Source organism: Vicugna pacos, chromosome 5 (genome assembly GCF_048564905.1).
Source record: "Vicugna pacos chromosome 5, VicPac4, whole genome shotgun sequence".
Classification (NCBI taxonomy): domain Eukaryota; kingdom Metazoa; phylum Chordata; class Mammalia; order Artiodactyla; family Camelidae; genus Vicugna; species Vicugna pacos.
Genome location: NC_132991.1, coordinates 43,154,549 through 43,176,875, shown reverse-complemented (window position 1 = coordinate 43,176,875; position 22,327 = coordinate 43,154,549). Strand labels below are relative to the sequence as shown.

Sequence of the window (22,327 nt, the reverse complement as noted above, 5' to 3'; positions counted from 1 at the left end):
CAGAAGTGTTCCTCCCTCTGAAATTTTTTCGAATAGTTTCAGAAGGATAGGTGTTAACTCTTCTCTAAATATTTGGTAGAATTTGCCTGTGAAGCCATCTGGTCCTGGACTTTTGTTTGTTGGTAGTTCTGAAATACTGATTCAATTTCAGTACTGGTCATTAGTCTATTCATATTGTCTATTTCTTCCTGATTTAGTCTTGGCAAATTGTACCTTTTTAAGAAACTGTCCATTCTTCTAGGTTGTCCTTTCTGTTGGCATACAGTTGCTCACAGTAGCCTTTTATGATCCCTTGTATTTCTGTGGTGTCAGTTGTCACTTCTTTTTCATTTCTGATTTCATTAATTTGGGCCTTCTCCCTTTTTTTCTCGATGAGTCTGACTAAAGGTTTATCAATTTTGTTAATTTTTTCAAAGAACCAGCTTTTAGTTTCATTGATTCTTTCTATTATGTTTTTAGTCTCTATTTCATTTATTTCTGCTCTGATCTTTATGATTTCTTTCTTTTTACTAACTTTGGGTGTTGTTTGTTCTTCTTTCTCTAACTGTTTTAGGTGTTGTTTGTTCTTCTTCCTCTACCTGCTTTAGGTGTTACGGTTAGGTTGTTTATCTGAGATTTTTCTTGTTCCTGAGATAAGTCTGTATCACTATCAACTTCCCTCTTAGAACTGCTTTTGCTGTGTCCCAGAGATTTTGGATTGGGATGAGGAGGGTGTCCACATGTAGGGGAGGGTAAGAGACAGAATGCAGGGAGAAGAGGGCATCCATGCAGGGGAAAGGGAGGTAAATAAGATGAGAAACTGGTTCTATTTAAGAGGATTGGTCAAAATAAGTAAATATTTTAAGGAAAATGGAAGCCATTTTCTCACCGTGGGAGAAAACCAGAGTAAGTCCTGTGGTGTCATACTGGAATTTAAAGTATCAGTTTAAACCCAAAGCTTTCAATATATATAATATATAGAGAAATAAATATAGATCCAATATGTGCATGTACCTACATACATGCATATACTCTGGACCTCTGTTCAGAGAAGGCCTGGGAGCATTAACACCCAAGAACAGTGAGCACACCAAGCAATCAGATCTTGCTTTCTCAATACTGTTCTATACTAAAAGTAACCAGAGATTCCTAAAGAAATGACTGATTCCGAGAATGGAATAGGGAAATTATAAGGTGAGCCTGAAACATCTTGTTGGGCCACTAAGAACAGAAGTGCTCAAAGAATAATGAGACAAATCAAAAGAACACAGAAAACCTGCTTGAAGGGTCTCACTGGCCACATCTGAAAGAATTTTACCAACAAATAATACTAGTATTGGATTATAACCCACTTAATAAAATAGAAACTATGAATCTCTACAGATAAGAACTAATGAATGAACTGAAAATTAGATGAGAAAACAGATATATTTACATTGCTTCAAAATATTAATTACAGTGAGAAAGGGTAACTTTATGGTGAAGAAGTCTGGCTAGTACCATCCTAATCAAACAAACAAAGAGAAAATCATCAGCAATAGGATAAACAAAGATCATAAACCACCATAAAGTATGCAACAAAAAGACTGCAACATCACTTTTGTAATATTCCTGCAAAAGATGCAAAATATGAATCTAATCATAAGAAAACTCAAATTGAGAGATGTTCCACAAAAATAACTGAGCTGTATTCTTCAAAATGTAATTGCCCTGAAAGGCAAAGAATAAGAAATCATCCCAGAAAATTAGAGACATGAAAACTAAATGTAACATGTGACTCTGAATAGAATCCTTTTTCTATAAAGGGCAATCATTGGACAAATTGTAAAATGTGAATGAGTTCTGAAGATTATACAGCAATAATCTATTAATGTTAATTTTCTAATTTTTATGTTGTATCTGTTTATGTAAGAGAATGTCCTGGTTTATAGGAAATACACACTGAAGTATTTAGGTGTAATGGGCATAAGTCAACAAGTTAATTCTCAAATAATTCAAGAAAAAGTTCTTTGTACTCTACTTCCAACTTTTCAACAAGTTTCTGTTGTGTCTAAATTTTTTTTAAAAAAGGAAAATAAATAAATGAAAGCTCCTCTCCCCTCCAAAAAAGACACTAGGAGTTGCATCTGCCCAGAGTTCAGAAATCAGATGAGGAGTTAGCTGTCTGAAACACACTCTTCCTTCCGCATATGGTAAATTTTGACTCCACTTCATAAGAGGAATAAAAGGGGATTCTGATAGGAAACTTGCTGACTAATTAAAAGCAAGTCCTTATTTAATTCATACACAGCATGTTCTGTGCCAATTCTTCTCAGTTCATTATCAATAAGAGCAACCTTTATCCATGCCGGTAGGAGAACGGTGACCAATTAATAAAGTTGTCATACCCTGTCCATTAATCTCCTCTATCCTATTCACATTTTCATTGTTACTTTTACCTCTTGAATGAAACTAGTTTTCACTCCTGAGCAATATTCATTTAAATAACAGGAAAAAAAAAAGTATGTATTTCTTTAGGAAATTCTTTCCCTTATCCCAAGAAAAGACATTCATTATTTTCAATGTTAAATAGGATCTAACACTTTCTTTCTTAAATGCTTTTACATATATCAAAAATATACATACCTCATCTACGAAGTTAATAGCATCAAACCAGTCTTGAAGAGCTTCAAGGCAATATCTAACAACGTTTCGGGTGTATTCTTGAGTTTCCTAAAATAATTAAGTTATGTAAATTTCACAGTATAAAAATATGTACAACTTCAAAGTATATGTAATATATAAAAATAAGTTAAGTGCATTGTATATGTAATGGTAAAATATATTTTCAAAATAACCACATTTGCCATTTAAGAAATCATCCTTTCACAATCTAATAGTAACAACCAGTGAGTTATGAAAATTAAAGACATAATGTGTCATCTTGTATATGATACATTCCTGAAAATTAATCAAAGCTGAAATAAATTTATATGATATAAACTGGGTTCTATTTCAAGAAATTCTAAATATGTAAGTTCCCTACTGTTGTTAATGGGTAGAGTTTCTTTGGGATGATGAAAAAGTTCTGGAAATGGATAGTGGTGATAGTTGCACAACATTGAGAATGTATTTAATGTCATTGTATTGCACACCTAAAAATGGTTGAAGTGGGACATTTTATGTTATGTACATTTTGCCACAAAACAGAGGGCTGAGCAGATCAGTACTATTAGTAGCCTATAAATAACTTGCAACAGAATTTAAAAGAAGAAAGAATGAGTATGTGCCATTTAACATAAGGGTATTGTAAAAGAAAACTGTAATATTTTATGGATAAATGAATTAGTGCAATAGGCAAGTACTGAATTAAAGGAATAAAAATCATGACAGCCTCTCTTTAAAAAAAATAAGCAAAGGATTTGAATAGCTATTTCTCCAAAGAAGATCTACAAATGACTAATAAGCATATGAAATGATGCTCAACAGTAACAGTCATTATGAAGTTGCAATTCAAAGTCACAGTGACATACCACTTCACACCTACTAGGATGGCTATAACTTTTAAAATGTAAAATAAAAAGTGTTGGCAAGGATGTAGAGAAACTGAAACTCTCATACATTGCTGATGGAAATATAAAATGGTGCAGCCACTTTGAAGTTAAACATAGAGCTACCATATGACCAAGAAATTCTACTCTTATATACCCAAGAGAATTGAAAACATACATTCACACAAAAACTTGTAAGCAAACATTCAGAGTATCATAATCCATACTAGCCAAAAAATGAACTCAACCCATGAACGGACAAGTAAGTGTGGCACATCTACACAGTGGAATACTATTCAGCCATAAAGAGTACTGAAGTATAGATACATATTACAACATAGTCAAACCATGAAAATATTATGCTAAATGAAAGAAGCCAGAAACAAAAGGCCACATATATGATTTCATTTACATGAAATGTCCAGATTAGGTAAATTTATAAAGACAGAAGGGAGGTTAGTGGTTTCCAGGGGACGAGAGGAGGTTGAAATTGAGAGGTATGAGTTTTCTTTGAGGGGTAATAAATGTTCTGGAATTAGTGGGATGGCTTTGTGAATACACTATCAACTACTGAATTGTATAGTTTAAACTAATTAAAATGGTGAATTTTATGTTTTGTTAATTTTATCTCAATTTTAAAAAGTTTTTTTAAAGATATTTTGGGGCATCAATGCAGAATAAAAGCACACGTGCCATCAAAATCAAATAGGTTAAACTCATTAGCTACATATATAACTTATTCTGGACCTTTAAAAAAAAGCTCTAAGACTCACATTTATATCCAATTCTCATAGCATCTTTTATAAAGTAGATAGTATCCTCTTTCCTTCAGAGACTGATTTCTCCTTCATCCAGCTCAATTTCCACGTCCTGTCAATTCTTCCTCAATATTATCATAGAGGTTCACTTCCATTTCCTCCTATTTCTGATACTATTCAGACCAAATATCGCTTATTTAGAGTCCCTGTCAACAGTCTCATCCTGTTTAAATCTATCCTTTATGAGATTTATCTTTTTAAAAACATTACTTTACAAATTCTGTTCCCTATATCTTACTGAAAAAAAAGGAATGGCACTTATAAGTTACCATAAATAATGTATCATAACCAAACTAAACTGGCAGATAATTCATGGATAAATAAACATTTAAAACCAAATGTTCTACTATTTAGTCAAAAGTCTGAGTAAAGGGATACCATTGTATCCTCTTTGAACAAGTGTAAACTGATAAACCCTTCTGTAGAACAATTTGGAAAGTAGGTATCAAGAGTATTCAAAAAGGTGACTAGCTAATTCCATTTCTCAAGACAGCATATTTAATAATCATGTTCAGATCATCTCTCTCCCACCTCCCCATCACCATCACACCCATCCCCAAAAATTCAGTATGCATGCTGACTACTTACTAGTTTTATGACCTTGAGTGGACTACTTAAATTTTATGAGTCTCCGTTTCTCCATATGTTAAAATGGGCATACTACTACCTACCTCCTAGTACTGCTATCAAGAAGCAAATGAAATAACGTACATAAAACATTCTGTGTCACCGTCTAGCACTTCATCTCACAAGAACTAGCTAAGTGTTCCAAAGGGTCATAGCCAGAATCAACTTGTCAAGTTCCAGTAACCTAAAGTTGCCACTAGATGGAGACTTTACAGTGTGCCTATTATGTTCAGAAAGCAAAAATTAGTAAGATTCTAGAATCTTTACTAATTTACTAAAGGCATCCCTTTACCCAAGCTACCTATTATTAATCTAGTATTACTTGTTTAACTACCTTTTAACATTTTCAAGAACCAAATAACATACAGGGCAATCATACAAAGAAAGTACGCTATCAGGTGAAGTTCCCTTTTTTAAATTGCTAATCCTTTAGTTTGATATTTTATAATTAAAGAGCACAAACATAAAGAAATAGCTTTTTTTTCCCCACTTAAAATAATAGTCCTTCTTCCAGTTTAAATTTCTAAAACCTGACAACACTGCTGCTAAAAAGCTCTAGACATTCTTGCTTAAGAGATAATTGTAGCAAAGTGGTAAAGAGCACTGGTTCTGAAATCAGATGGATTTATTTTCAAACTCAGCTTCCACTTGCAGCTGTGCAAATTTCGGCAAGTTATTTAACCTCTGAAAGAAAGGGATACTACTATCTACTATATAAGAGATGCTGTGAGGATTAGATAAGAACATAATGTAAGGAATATAGTGTAAAGAACAATGTCTGGCATAGTGCAGGCTCTCACCAGAACATCTTATCTAGAACTAGATGCTCCTTTAGCTGAGAAACTACTCTCTCAGATACTACCAGAACAATATGAACTTGTTTTCTCTCTGTCTTCACTTCTTAGATTAAGGGAACTATACCACATTGTAATCCTGACCTTCAAAACTGAAAAATAAACTACTTTCTGGAAACAATGATTTCTCATTATCACAGAGATAAACATAGTTCCAGCCTTGAAATTCAAATTTATCCTAAACACAGTTGTCAGAATAATCCTCCTAAAATACTGTTCTTTCCATATCAACACCATATCAATCCTCCTTCCTAAATTACCATCTTCTGTTGGCTTATATGATGCTGCATTCTTCTGGTCTTTCTCTTCTCCCTCTCTGATGTCTAAATGTTAGTTTTTTCTTCAAGGTCCATTTCTCTTCTCTCCCTACTTGATCCCATCCCATCCCCTGGAGATAAATATCATTTATATTTCCAAGGGTCTAAAATTTACAACCCTAGTCTAGACTTCTCTTTTGAGCATGAAATTCATACATCCAACTCTTATATTCACTCACTAATTTCCACTTGGATGTTTCACAGGCATCTCAAATTTAACGTATCTAAAACTAACTTTGATCTCTCTAAATCTGCTTTTATATCTTTCTCACTTCTGTAAAATTACCACAATTCTATAAAATAGTTACCCAAAAGTCTCTTTCACTCATCAATAACATACAATCCATCACCACGCTTACTGATTCTACCTTCAAAATATATCTTCAATACCCAAAATATACCTTTAATACATCTTGAATTTCAAACCTGAATTTCCTAGACTCTTATCATAGCATCTTAATTTGTCTATTTGTTTCTTGATATTCCCCAAGCTCCATTCAATCCTATCTTCCTAGCAAACAAAATGATCTTTTAAATATAAATCTGATCACATTAAACCCCTACTTAAAAATATTCACTGGATTCTCCTTAAAATAAAATCCAAAGCTCCTTAACATGATCTATAAGAACCTACATTAATAATCCAACCCCTGCTTAACTCTCCAATTGCATCTTGTTCCACTCTGTGGCAGCAGCATAAACTCCTTAAAAGGACAAATCACTTTCCTACTGTAGGTAGGCTATTCTATACTATCTCCCCTACTACCACCACTAACCTCATTTTTAATTCTTCACACAGCTGGCTCCTTCCTACTCCTTCTTCAGAAAGGCCTTCCCTGATCCACAAATCTAATCATTCCCCACACTCATTACTCATAACAATCTGATATTTTCCTGTAGAATGCTTACAAAATAAATCTCTGTGCTTACTCACTTAACGTCTATCTCCCCTATTAGACTGCTTCATGAGAGCAATAACTGTTATCTATTTGGTTCAACACCCAAAACCCAAGCATCTAGATAGTGTCTGGCATAGAACAGCATTCAACAGAATTTTTTTGAATGAAAGAGCAAATGAACCTTATATTATATAACAGACAGTTTTTTGACAAATGCTACAATGGAAATTAAACGAGGTACTATAAAAACAGAGACTGGAATCATAAATCTGAAAGAACTTAAAATGAGTAGATTAAATATCAGCTGAGTCTTATGAGTATAATTTTTGAAGAGCTAATACTAATGGTTCATCACTCCAGTTAGAATCACTGCCAAGGTTCTACTGCACATCAAACAAATCAAAATCTCTGACAGTAAGACTTAAGCACATGTATTTTTCAAGCTTTCCAGATGACTCTCATGTAAGAGAAGCCTGGACTAAGCATGGAGAATGAAAGCATATGTCAAAAAAAGAATTAACTTGAACAAAAGCACTGGAACCACAAAAGGAACTGCATGTTGAGGAATGATAATCAATCCAATGAAGCCACTGAGGTAGGTAAATTACAAGAGACAAGTTTACAGCAAACTGTGGAAGGTCTTAAATGCCTCTATAGGATATATGGACATTATCCTGTAGACAGATGAGAACTTGAATGATTTTAAGCAAAGAAGAGATATGTACAGACCTTACAATTAACTTAAGTATTAGGCCAGTTTGGAATAGGGAGAATCTAGAGGCAAGAAACTCAGTTAAGAAACCTTAACAACCCAGATTTTTTAAAAGATAAATTAAAACAGAGGAAAGAAGTAGTAGAGGGACATTTCTGGAATGGAAGAGAGAATTCATAGTATCTGATTATAGCTTGAACACAACTGGTACAGCAAGGGGTAAAGGTTTCTATATTGGATAACTGTATCATTTAAAACACTAGGAAGGGGAGGGTATAGCCCAAGTGGTAGAACACATGCTTAGCATGCAGGAGGTCCTGGGTTCAATCCCCAATACCTGCATTTAAAAAATAAAACAAAACTAATAATAAATAAATAAATAGACCTAATGACCATTCCCCCCAAAAACAAAATAAAAGACACTATACATAAAATGACATAAAACACACAGTATGGACAAATGTTTTTAAAAAGTTAGTTAGGAACCTGAGAAAATCCATGTACTTTAAGGAGATCTAAGTGAATAACCAGAGTTGTTCGAAATTTGAAACTATTTAGACTGTAACAAAGTTGTGAGTCATCTACATTTAGAAAAAGCTGAAGTCGTTAGAGAACATACAAATCCGCTTAGAGGAGCACATACATTTAAGAGTATGTGTAAGAGAGCCTCATAACAACCTGTGAGGGAGAGCAGGATTTGCTGTCCCATTTCCATTTTGTTTCCTTTAGTTTTTAAAAAGATGAGGAAAAAAACTGAGAAGTTCAAATATTTTTAAATGAGTTGACCAAGTCACCTAAGCAGAAAGAGGCAGAGCCAAGACCACTAAAAAATCTTATCCACCATGCTTACTGCTGGTACAGGCTACCAGGCTGGACTTCATGGGATCCATACAGCAAAATCTTAGTTAAGTCCTTAGTTTAATAGGGTCAGGAGTTTTCATTTTTCTAGACTGTCCAAGGATTCTGGAGACCCACAAACCAATACTTTAAAATGCAATAGTAAAATAAATATTTGTATAGAAAAACATAAATGCATACAATTATAAGCAAGTATTTCTTAACTACGAGAATTTATATTATTGCCGTGCTACTCTTAGATTCTTTTTACAAACAACTGGAAGTTTTATGGAATATATACTGATTTTGTGCTTGGAATCTTAACTTTATTGAGGACTATTCTCACTCCCTGAAGGCAAGAAGCATTAGGCAACTAACTGATAATGGGTAAAATGAAAAAAATTAAGATGAATGTGGAGACTCACACAACTCCAAAGACTATTAATAATGAGGGAAGGGTGGAAAAACCTAATAATGTAAATAAATTCTAACCTGCCTAAGAATAATAATTACTGTCTCAGGTCAACTTTCACAAAGTGAATTCAGAATTAAACATTGCATATTATTACATACAATTAAACAAATCAATGTTTTCACAAATCTTTTTCTTAAATAATTATTTTAAAGGTAAATACAGAAATTTATAAAAATATTTTCAACATACCCTAACTTTACAATGTGATAAGAGCCCCCACATTGGCTGTGCACAGGCCTCAAGTTCAGCAGCAAAGGCAGCATAGTAGGTCTGAGATTCAAATTCCACATGCTCATTTAGTTCTCGCTTGTTTAAGTTCATACCTTGCAAAAATTAAAACAGATACAAACTTTGCCAAATGGAAGCAAATACCCGTACTGAAAATCAAATAAAATACTGCCTAGTTCCAAACACATTTTAATGTGCACAATTGGCATAAATGATATAATATACATAGAAATTAATAGATTACTAAAAATAAAATAATCCAGTCTTTTTCAAATTCTTTACAAACTAGGTTTTCTTAAAAACACTTAGTGAATTGTCTCTTTCTTATAAAACATAATTGAATATATTAAATTAAAAAGTCAAAAGTATTTTAATTGATGCTAGCTGAAATTTTTATGAAAGTGTTATGACTCTTGGAGAACAGATTAGAAATTTCTGGACTAATGCTTTAAAATACTTTTAAAAATTACACTTCTGTTTCCTATGTAATACTTCGACATTTTTCATAACTGATACGTTTTTATGATCTTTTATTAAAATTCTTAAAAATACCAATTAATTAAAATGAGACATTTCACATGTAACTGACTGATGTGCAATTATCCTGTAGTGTTTGATAGTTTAACATTAGGCATTTTGTAAACTAAAAAAAAAAAATTTTTAAATTGAAATTCATACCTTGAAAGAAAGATACAAAGTTCATCCATGTCACTAACAAACCATGGTCCTCCAAAAATCTCTTAGCCACACTTTGATGAGAAAGGATATTAATAAAATCACTGACAAGAGGCCAATAAGTGTTATTCTTCAGTAATGCTTCTCCACAATTCACTACCACATGTAAACTATTTTCTTCATCTAGAACAGACATACACACCCCAAAAAATTAGTTTAAAAAAAAGTTTTACCAATGATATAGATTATACATTTTAGAATGAGAGACACCAAAATTCAAACCCCAGCCTGCCATTTAAGGTCTATATGGTTTTAGGTATATTACATAGCTCTGAATCAATCTCCTCATCTGTAAATTGGGGAAGACACATAACTTAAGGGAATTACATGAAATTTTAATGTAACACTTAGTTTATCATTATAATAATTACCACATGTCTAACATATACCATGACATTTAGCTATGTATTTATAAAACATTTTCTTGACTTTCATGACAATGCAATATTTTCTGTTCCAATCAATAAAATGTTTTTACCCCTAGATTAATCTCATTTCATCTTTTCAATCATATCTGTATGACTTAAACAATATATATTTAATTGTTTTCTTCTATTCAAAGAACAGGTCAAAAACAATTTTTTAGCAACTATAGTATTTCAAAAATGAAAGAACAAAAACACACATAAACTTCTTAAGCCTTAAAAAAAGTTCTCAAAGTTTAAGTACATTGTTGGAAGGAGGGGACAGGGAAAATTAGGCTTGCACAAAATCTTTACTATTAGAAGTTATAGTATATATGCATTAGCTCTCTTGACCTATTTCAGCTTAACTAACTCACTGGGCAAACAAGCCCTCCATTCCCACTGTAAAACACACTAATACCCATAGTATACAGAATGCTCAAAGCTAGTAGCCTATTCCTTAGTACATAAGAGTCTGTTAATGTTTCTGTTTGCATTAATTGTTCTTTTTATTATAATTATAAAATTAAAATTAAAAGTATATAAACTTATAAAATATGAATGCACAAATAGAGGTACTGCAAAAACTGGATCACAAGCTTTTGAGAGACAATATAAGTGCACAAGAAAATCTTAAGAGGAGAAAAATCATTAAAAGTATAGAAGGATTTTACACTCAGATTGTGTCACAAAAATCTTTTATGTTCTTATTCTACTTTAAAGAAAGTGAAACTGGAAATCACAGATAGTACTTTACAGATGTAGCATATATAAGAAGCACGAGCGAGAATCCCAGTAAAGAAAACCATACCTTGAAAAATGCTTTGCCCAAAATTAAAAGATTGGAGAATAAACATGCATTCCTGTGTTTTAAGTTAAAATGCACTGTTTAAGATATCTATGTATCGTTTTTTAATAATTTCTCACTTTAACCAACTTTTTCAAGTAACCACCTCATTGTTAAACTCATCAGCAAAGAGGGCTTCTACTGCACTTATTTTCCATAAATTAAATTTAGGTTTCAGTCCGTCAAATTACTTTACCTAACTCTTAAATTTAACAATATATAAGAACAGGACCCACAAAGTTAAGCATGCTTGCTTTCAGTGCTTCGCAATAGGATGAGAGAAGGTGTAACTGAATGAGGGAGTGGTGGTGAGGGACCTTTTACAAATTACCCACACCTGAGATTCAGAAAAGCCCTCTCAGACAACTACGGCCATTGCAAGTTGGTGAACCACTGTTATTGATGAGACAGTACTTAGGGATGCTGGGATTTTTAAAAATTTTTTAAACATTTAGAAGCACTGTTCTATTTAATTGAAATCAGAGGATGAATAAGCAGAATATAATTAATCAAAATCACTATTTTCCTGACACTGCTTTAAAAACTACTGTTCCTGTGAAAAACATCTTGGAATCTTTTATGAAATAAAATGATTAGAATTAGAACTTCTATTTTTAACCAAATGGTACTTTTCCAACTATAGACAGAGAGCAATGATTCAGTGTTAAATGATATTCACTCATCAATATTTATCGAGCTCCGACTGAGGGTCAGGTATTGTAGTAAGCTCTAAGAATAAAGTAGTAAAAAAAAAATCAAGATTTACACAGTCCCTCTCTCCACTGAGATTAATATCTAAGAAGACAAAGTATAGTAAGGGCTGTAACAGAAAAAGTACAGGAAGTTATAAGAACAAATAAAGCTGGGCTACAATTTAGGAAGAGAGTTTCCTGAGGAAGTGATGTTGTACTGAGATGTAGAATGAAACAGGAATTAGGACTAGCCAAATAAACTACATATAGGGGAGGAAGTGGTGTTCTAGGTGGAGTCACTGGGACAAAGAATACAGAGGATAGGTGACACAAATGAGTCTAGAGGGCCTTATAAATCAGCTTCTGGAGTTTGCAGTTCATGTGAAGAGAATGGCAAGCCCCAGAGGGGGTTTTAAGAGAGAGGACATGACTATATGTGGAGTATGGGCAACGACTAAAGGAGGGTGGTGATGACTAGTACTAGACAGGCCTAGAGATGGCAATGGCTTGAATTATGGTGCTGGCATGAAGATGCAGCGATGAAGAGAACTGGCTATTCTAAGATGTTTAGAAGGATTTAAATGACAGACTTGGTCATGTTCACTATGTCTACAAGGAGTAAGAAGTCAAAAATGACCTCTAGGTTTTTAGATTGGGCTGCTCTGTAGATGGCTAGGGTGGTACCAAAACACCCACTTGAGCACTAATACATTCATACATTTACACACACACACACACACACACACATGCAATAACAGAAAAGAAGCAAAAGAATGAGTTTTTGGTGTGGACATTTGTGTGTCTGAAGTGCTTATAGACATCCAAAGGATATAGTTCAATAAACAATTTGATATACAAGACAGATCAGGCATTACCAGCAACTACAGACATTCCTATAGTTATGCAACACACGGTTTTCATTTTAGAGAGACAGTTTTTTAAGACAAATTCTAAAATTTCAGGGATATAGAAAGTTATGCATTACGTTTGAAATCACAAGTAATATGGTGCAGAAATGAGTACAACAAAATAAAAGTGTAAGGAAGGGATTATGTAAAACCAGAGGCTTTTTCCTTTTAATCTTCAGCTGTTGCCATGGCCGTGTGAATTCCTACTGTATTAGCTACTACGTTTACTAACAGTATAGACAAAATTTTCAAATATTATCTAATGACAATGTATACAAAGGTTAGATAAAGGGTACTGAAAAAATAAAAAGAAAGCATAGAGCTCCTGTGTAATATCTGTGGCTAGTTCAATATATTTAAAGCTCATTCCAATACTCTTCATGTAAAAACAGGGAAAGCATATGGTGCTTTCAGAAAATCAGTAAATATGTATCATGAAATGTTATACTACTTTTGAAAGAGGAGGGAAAAAACATAGCAGCTAAAGGTAGTGTTAGACTTGGCTTAGAAATAATGTAATTTACTACTAGAAAAAATATATTTGCATTTCAAGATTTCAGCAATGCTATTTACAGCTATTTAGCTTCTGGAAAATTCAATTTGTATAAGAACTCCCAGGACAAACTAATACTGCATTAGAAGGAAGTATATGTAGAAAGCAATCAAGTCCATGTAATATGATTTAAGAAAGTATGGGAAAAGTGAGAAACACAGAGACACCACGACCAAGTGCCAAGAAATACCAATACTGATGGAACAGTAGAAAACTATCTCAGGCCACAAAATGAATAGAGAATCAACAGCGTGAAATGCTAATGAAAGTAAAGCAAGATAAGGTCCAAAGTGTTGCCACTGGCTTTCTTATCATGTACTCACAGAAAGGGTTCCCATACAATTTATCATGTAAACTGGGATACTCTTGAGAGTAAAAAAGACTGTTTTAAAAACTATGTCAAAATAACAAGCATAACTTGGAGCTGTCCTGAAAAAGGATATGTGGCCGCTGGAGTCATGGCAATTTCGGAGACAGAAATAGAATGATGGAAGCTGATGCTAGATTGAAGTGGGTTAATGAGTGACTGGAAGATAAAACAAATATAAAACTCTCTCAGGAAAGCTGGCTATAGAAAAAAATGGGAGGCAGACTCATATACATCTTCTTCCTAAACATTATTCCTTGAATTGCAAACCATATATAACAAGCACAGCTAAACCACTTGGTCAAGAAAATAGACTCCAGACTCTTTTCAAAAGAGTAAATGCTTCTAATTCTTTTTAAGTTTTCCAGTTTGTAAATTAAAAATAACTATTTTTGTGAAAAATCCTTTTCTAATTATATAATTCTATGTATAAGAACATCATTGATACAATTGAATGGTGAAGGATACTATTTCAAAAAAGAAAAAAGAAAGAGCAATATATGTAGCTAAATCTCTAGGAAAGAAAAGGTCATCCTACACAAAGACAGAAAAACTATAACACAAAGCAGCTTTTAAACTTTCCTTTAAAAAAGTAAAGAGGTATATCATTTAACATAACTAATGTATTATTCTCCCACTATATCTACAATGGGAAGGCATAGTTACATAGTGGGCAAGAATATGGATTTTGCGGACACCCAGCCTTACCACTTACAGCTATAAAACCATATAGATCATTGACGTCTCAACTCCTTAGCCACTGCCTCATCTATAACATGGAAAAGACAATATCTACTCCACAGAATTACTGGGATGGTTAAATTAGATAATACATATAAAGTACTACCAAAAAAAAAAGCATGGTATATACTGAGTGCTCAAAAGATGTAGCTATCATAATTATTAGCAAGCTATTGTTATATACAAGGCATCATGCCCTGCACTGAGCACTATATAAATTTTCAGACTACGGTATCATATCTGAGAATAGGCAGACTATCATTATAAAAAGCAATTAAGAGCTGATATGCAAAAGGAGGCAATAGTAGAAGGCAAGTCTCAAGTACAAGATCTCCCATCCACCAAGACTGGAAAGGTCCTAAGATTTAATCTGAGATATTGTTTGTTGTTAATGTTTAGCCCCAGGTGCCAACAAGTGAAGACACAGTCCTATTAATGTTGGCCTGGCTGTGTTGTGGCTAAGAACAAAGATTCTGACCTCAGGAGATATAAAGTCCTTCTTGGTTCTGTCATCTACTAGCTATATTATCTATGGCAAATGACTTAATTTCTCTAATCCTCAATTTACTCATCTTTAAAGCAGAAATAATAATAATGCTAATCTAGATAGCTGTTCAAAAGCTTAACCGAGACAACACATAAACAGTATTAACAGTGCCTAGTATGTAGCAAATATTCAAATAATATAAATTATTTTAGGGAAGTAAAGTCAAGATGAAAGACAACAAAGAAATAAGAATGGGAGGAATTCCTAGAAACGTTATGGCAATTTGAGGAGTATCAACCATACAGTAGGCATAAAGGAAGAAAATTAAAGATTACACTAAAGGAACATATAAAAGGCAAGATTTATTCCAACTTTTAAGTTATATAAGTATACACATATAAATGTCTAAGGCTGCCAGTAACAAATTCATGATTAAAAAATAGAAAAATATCTAATAAGAAAATGGTTAAGTAAATTATGGCAAAGTCATGTGATATTACTACCTGCAATCATTAAAAAATATGTTCTTGACATGTACACTGTGATAGCATATTTTAAAATGTGTATTTGTATCTATAAATATACTCATAACACAGAAAAAGACAGAAAAGAAACATCCCAAAATGTTAATAACAGTTATCTATGAATACAAAACTATAGTAAATTTCACTGAAAATTTTCAAAAATTTTCTTTATCAGACATGTATTATTTTATATTTTTAAAAGCTACTTTTAAGCATAAAAGGAGTTTTAAGACCAGTTATACAAAGTACACTTACAAAAAGAGTGAAAATAATTCTGAGTTTACCTTGTAGCTCACTTTTAATAAGGCAACTTTCCATCATGTATAATAGCACAGTGACCATAATATCCAGCAGCTGACATTCTTCTGTTACCTGTCTGGCTAGCTCCTCATTGCTGAACAACTGAACACTAATATGCACAATTCTGTTAGACATTGTGTCTGATTCATGGCTTTTCTTCAGAGTTTTCATAATGAAAGCATAATGCTGAACAAAAGTTTTTGTAAAAGCAACCTGTAAAATGTTTTAAGTAAGAAGGAATAAAACAGTTTAACTCTGAGTTTTACAATACATTTTCCAATATATTATATTAGTATTTTAAAGCTATTATTAGCTTACGATGATGTCCAAGGTAATTGAAAAAACAATTTCAACAAAGATGGTAGTCTTATATTTTCCCTTTTTTGGATAATTAGCAAAATACTTTATTGGTTAAAAAATGTTTAACATGCATTTAAAATTATTAAAGTTTTAAGGAAATTACAAATATGGTTTAAAAATACAAATCTTCACTTTGCTCAAAAATACATCAATTTACTAATGTCAAAGTAGGGTCTTTGTCCTGTGCTACTTTAAACAAAATCTAAGATCTCAGCTGAAAACCATCACAGAATTGTTTATATAACTAAACCGTAAGTGAGTCTATGTGATTACTCCAAAAGAAGTATCTTCTCCTATTTGATCTGAAAGCTGACCACTATTCTAACTAAATATGCTTCATTGTGTAACATGCACATGTACTTTTTCTCTGTTTTTTTCCTCAAGCAGGTATAAAGACACAAAACAATGGCATTTTAAAGGGTCACTCCTAAAGAGGCCTTACTACGTAAACCAGAAGAAGAACCATAACATAACTTACTGTCTTTTGAGACACTAGGCCCTGCCATAACCACAAGTAGTAACAGATGGGTCCACACCCTCTGAGACTAGAGACTCACCTATCTACACGTGCCTACGAGTCAGTAACTGTTGTGTTTTTAATAGTTATGGCCAGCAGGTACTAACACCATGCTTTTTCCAGGCTTAACCGCACAATTGAAATTCATTTGCCCCCCCTTAAACATTTTCATAGCACCTTGTACCTCTCCTTCAGAGAACTTAACTACAGTTTGTAACTATATACTTATTTGTGCAGTTGTTATTTTTGTTTGTCCCCTAGCAATCCCTTTGGACCAAGTTTCATGCAGAAAGGCAACCCTTACGAATCCTGCTCAATAATGGTGCTTTGACTCAGATTTACAGTACTGTGCTTTTCATGCAAGCTCTGTTTTGACAACAAAGCTGAGAAATATATCAAAAAGATTTAGTAATGAAAAAGCAAAGAAAGAGGAGCGAAGTTCAGAAAGGAAGGAAAAAAATGTAGATACCTTATACTCTTGATCTGGAAGCATGTTGAGTAAAAAAGTCACCATCTTCTGGGGGAATTCATACTTTATAGTCCAAAACAATAGCTCTTCTAAGAAACTTTTATGTTTCAAAACATCCATTATAGATTGATCTACATAAGAAAAATAAAATTTATCACCTAATGATTTAAGTTGTTCATCTCATATAAACCTTACAATAATTAATAACCCATCAACCTCAAACACCTGAAAGTACTTAACAAATAAGGGTACCTTTTCAATAATTCAGTGATAATGCTAACAATATAAAGCTAGGTTTCTATAATGTCCACAGTATATACATAATAAAACACTTAATCCTTATAATTTAATATAAAGCAGTTACTAGAAAAATAAGTAATTACTTGTCATTAAACATAAGCCATTTATCTAAAATTTCTACTAAGATTCAAAATAATTATCTTACAGGAATAATATTCATAGCACTTAATTTAAAATAGTAATAATTTTAAACTAAAAACATACTATTAAGAACATAAACTCCAAAGTTATCTAAATGTTTTGTTTTGAAAAAAAATCTTTATAGCATTTAATAATTTATCTATTCCTTTAAAATTATTCTTCATAAATTAAATACTGACTTCACTAGAGAAAATAATCAACTAATGCATTGCCTACTCTAGCACACAGAAGCATTTATTTTTTTCTGATTGGAATATACCAGGAAATGTATAGAGTATTAGATATGCTTGCTTGCACTGGACTCAAGATGACCTCTTCATGCATAGAGGAAAAAGGTAATCAAAGAGGGAATAAAATTATCTACTGGAAAGCCTATTTCTAAAGCCAAGTGCCACTCTTTGAAGGCTAGGCTATCTCTAGCTTATCTCTGCCCCCTCACCATGCTTAATCAACAGAAAGGTCTCAACAGGTATATGATGAACTGAATATTTTTAACACTTCAGCTATCTCTTTCTCTCATTTTCCCTAATTTTTTCCCTTAAAAATGAACCAGAACATTCTACTAATCTTTGTTGGAGCAGAATATCTTGGGATACTGCTCTGGATCATCAGCTGTATATAAGGATGTCAAGAGGATACAGCATGTGTCAACTATGAATGGACTGGCTCCATGACAATGCTTAAGCAGGGACTAGAGTTAGGTGAGAGATTTGAAAAAATAGCATCACATAAACCAAAATACTCAGGTACAACCCTATCTATATTACAGTTCAAGCTGTCTTGCAGGGTAACCCTGTATAGTTTCTTCAATTAACCCTACTCCAGTGTCATAGTTCCCTTATTATTAAGTAATGTGTTCATATCACATCTCCTAAGGTAATGGGTCTAAAAGATTAACAACTCAATATTTAATCACTCTCTTGATTCTTTTGTAAAACATTGAGTTTAACAAGTTTAATACATTCTAATAAGTTCTTCTGAGATATAACTTTAACCCAATTTTCCATTAATAATTGATAATCCACTATTTTCAGAATAATATTGTCATTAACCTAGAGACACTATGATTTTAACTACAGAAAGGCAAAAGTATCTGCTAATCTCCCAACTAACTCCCTTTCAATGGGGCCTTCAGTATAAGCCATATGTAGTAGGAATGAAAATACGAACATGATTACACTATATATCCCTTTACTGGAAACAATAATACTTTGTTTTCCAAAACTCAGAATTTTCTACTTATAAAACAGAAATCTCTTCCTCCTGAAATAGATCATCCTCAGGATACAGCAATGATTTAAAACAGAAATAAACCAGTCCTGCATAAAATGAGGTAAAATATCTTTAAAGGCACACACTGACAGATTCAAAGTAAAAAGCAATAAAATTAGGGACCAAGTGAATCAGGTTGCAAAAATATAAAGGTGATAATTAAAACTCAGAACGTAATCCACACCACACATTGCTGAAGCCAATTTAATTCTCAAAATTCACTTGGTACTAACGTGATTAAAAATTTCACATACTACTAAAAAAATAAAATAAAACCGTCACAGATAAGCACTTCTGAAAGTACTTACAAAGCTGAACAAAACTAGTAGCATTAATTTTAGACTTCATAGTTATAACTCTCTGCAAGTTTGTTTTAGCCAAAGAAAAGCCTGACGCTACCATAATTATTACATGTCAAGCACTGAAAAAGATATATCTACTTTGTTTTAAATAAATAAAACAACCTGAATGCACCAGAAAAGCTGCGGCTTCTACTAAAATGAAAATAGCTGCAGTTATGGACAATCCAATTTTTCCATCTTCAGACCAAAAAAAAAGAAAAGAAAAACCCCCACAATGCCTTCCTTCACTGTTGTTTTTAAAGTAAACTATATCAGTCTCCCAAGATATTTAAAGCATGTATTATGTGTTTTATGTGTTACGGAAATATGGTTAGAAATGCTTCCATTAGTTACATATGATTATCTACCTTTAAAAATCTTGATTAAATTATAACGTTTACAATGCCCTAAACCACCCTTAAGTCAAATGTGAAAGAGATTTTTGAAGAATCAATATGTGGTATAAACGTATGACAATGTTTAATCAGTTTAATCAGTCAGCTAAGTCCAGGCTATGCAACTCATGAGCTCAATAAACTTGACTATCTAAACGAGGACCTCTGGGTCTCAGCTCCTTCATTCTTAAAATTTAGGTTTTGAGAATGTGTTAGCACTGTGCCTCTCCTCTTGCCTGTCATTACATATTTTCAACTCACTTTTAAACCATTTAATCAAATTCTTACAAAGACCAAACCATTCTCTGGACTTCAGATATTTTCAAAAGCAACAGAACTTCCATGTGCATACTTAATCAAAAATGGTAACTGACCAAGTCTTAAATCTCTGTAGTACTTCTTACCCGTAGAGGAAGGTAGAGAAGACAAATGATCCAATCTTATATGTAAAAAAAATTCAGGTGTGAAAGAAATAAACTTCAAGGTAAAGTCTGCATAAAAACAGCATCTTCAGAGTTTGACCAGGCTGAGAGGAAAGAATGACCTCTTACACCGTAATAGGTATTTTTTGGACAACCCTGAAGCTTAAACTCAAGTATATGCCTAACAATCTGCTGCAACTCAGGTGTGTCTCAAGGACTCAGGTAAACACATAGGCAACTCTGGTAAGTTCAAGGGCCAGGTAGCCATACAGATTTCTAATTTCTTTCAGGCAACCCAGGTACTCGGCTGGGCCATGAAGAAGTCTGGAAACATGCTGCATGTGTGCATCCTGGACACCAAATAAAATTTCATGACCTTTGCTAGCAGCCCACATTTAAATGCAGCAGCATAACTAACTGGGAACAGGCTTACAAAATGACACTCAATTGAAACTGCCTGCTTGCTCCACCTTTCAAGCAGTCCTAAACATTCCACAAGACACAGTTAGCACCAGAAGTAAGAATCTTTTCATTAAAATAATATTTTAACCTCTTAAGACTCTCTAAGAGACCATACTAACCCAGAAAATAGACTATGTTATGATCTACAAAGCCATGGCAAAAATCCAGAGCACAGGCTGCCAACTAACAACAAGTACTCTAGAAACACTTTAAGGGAGGGTCAAGAATATACAATGATAAAGCATTTAAACTCTGGGATTTGAATCAAAGATCTATCTCTCAGCTGTTACGTCTAACATGCCTCCATTTCCCCATTCATAAAATAGTCATAATAAAACCTCCTTCATATGGTTACTTTGAGAATTAAATAAAACAATGCATGTGACGTGCTTAGCACTGTATCTTGCATATACAAAAAGTCCAATAAATGTTACTCATTATTATTACTAATCTATTGCCTCACTACAGGCATATCTCCTTCCTCCTTTGAGTAAATATGTATTGAGTCCTTACTAAGCCCTTAATGTGTGCAAAGTGTCATTCATTCTCATTCATTCTCACTCTCATTCTCTTTGACTCTCCCTATTTTCTCTCACACACACACTATCTCCCCCTTGCTTGTCCTTTTTCACTCTAGAAATTTTATACCCTAATTATAAACAGATGTAAAGTAAATTAAAACTTTACACCAAAAATGCTGGATCCGAGTCAAGATTCAATGAAAAATCTTTTTTTCTGGCTCAAATATAACATTGCACATTTCATGAAGAAAACAATAAACAAAATCTCAACAGTAAGGGTCTTACTTGCTTTTGAGGTCCCCTACATTCCCTAACAGCATTTTCTCCATCATTAGACAAATCTAATAATGTAACGCTTCCTTCAAATGGCGTTGATGTCAATGGCTAGCCAACCAGTGTTCTTAGTGATTAAGCATTTTTAGGAGATTTTTGCAAGGAAAAAAACAAAATATAAATACCTTTGGTGTTACTGCTTAGTTTGACCCTCTTTCTCTTGCCCAGACCTTGACTCCCATCCTGGTCCTCCTGGAGGAAAACAAAATTAGCATTATAAATAGTCTTATAGTCATAGTCATGAATTTACACATTTTATATAAATATAAATATGCTTATTAATTATATTAAATATGTAACATAGGCATGCTTACATGTTATTAATCAACAATTTTACTTTTTATGTATTTGCTATATAATAAAATATATTTTAATGCTGCTAACTTTAAACTGAAGATTAAATTTCAAATTAGAATCATAATTAAAATATAAAATGAAAGTCCTTAGGATTAAAAATATAAGAGGTCTTAAACTTAATCTGTGCTTCTAATGAAAGACTCTTAAACACTCCAAAATACCAAAATAAAATTTTCCTAACCTTATAAACATAAAATCAAATGCACAAAGAAGCTAAAGGGGAGGGGAGAGCAGATTAGCATAGGAATGAAAGAGAGCAGGGGAAGAGGACTAAAACAATGAATAGAGGAACAGCTTTGAAGAATCTAAGATAAAATGAGTTCAACTTATGAAAAATAAGCACAGCATATTAAAAGCTGGAGATGACAGTTAAAAAATTATAATAAAAACAAATTAAAATGTGCTTAGGAAAAAAATCCAAGAAGAAAATACAGACACATTTCTGCTCACATGTGATACATTCATTTCTGGAAAAAAACCTCACATTAAAAATGACAAGGCTTATGGGGAATAAAAGGGTGAGGGGCAGAGCACTCTAACTAAAGATTAAGTAACAAAAGCATTAACCGGGACCTGGGGAGAGCATCGGATACCCAGGTAAAC

The 22,327-nt window shown here is 33.0% G+C and overlaps 1 protein-coding gene across 3 annotated transcripts in view; it reads right to left on the bottom strand.

The window, feature by feature from the left end:
- The window catches only part of UBR3 (ubiquitin protein ligase E3 component n-recognin 3), a 177,232-nt gene that overhangs the window by 111,438 nt on the left and 43,467 nt on the right, over positions 1-22,327 (bottom strand). For all 3 annotated transcript variants that reach the window (XM_031678376.2, XM_031678377.2, XM_031678379.2), the window contains exons 6-11: positions 21,493-21,559; positions 17,181-17,311; positions 15,819-16,047; positions 9,955-10,134; positions 9,238-9,371; positions 2,605-2,691 (exon numbers count right to left, since the gene is read on the bottom strand). In XM_031678376.2, coding sequence (XP_031534236.1) covers positions 2,605-2,691; positions 9,238-9,371; positions 9,955-10,134; positions 15,819-16,047; positions 17,181-17,311; positions 21,493-21,559 — 828 coding nt within the window. The remainder of the gene's footprint in view (positions 1-2,604; positions 2,692-9,237; positions 9,372-9,954; positions 10,135-15,818; positions 16,048-17,180; positions 17,312-21,492; positions 21,560-22,327) is intronic.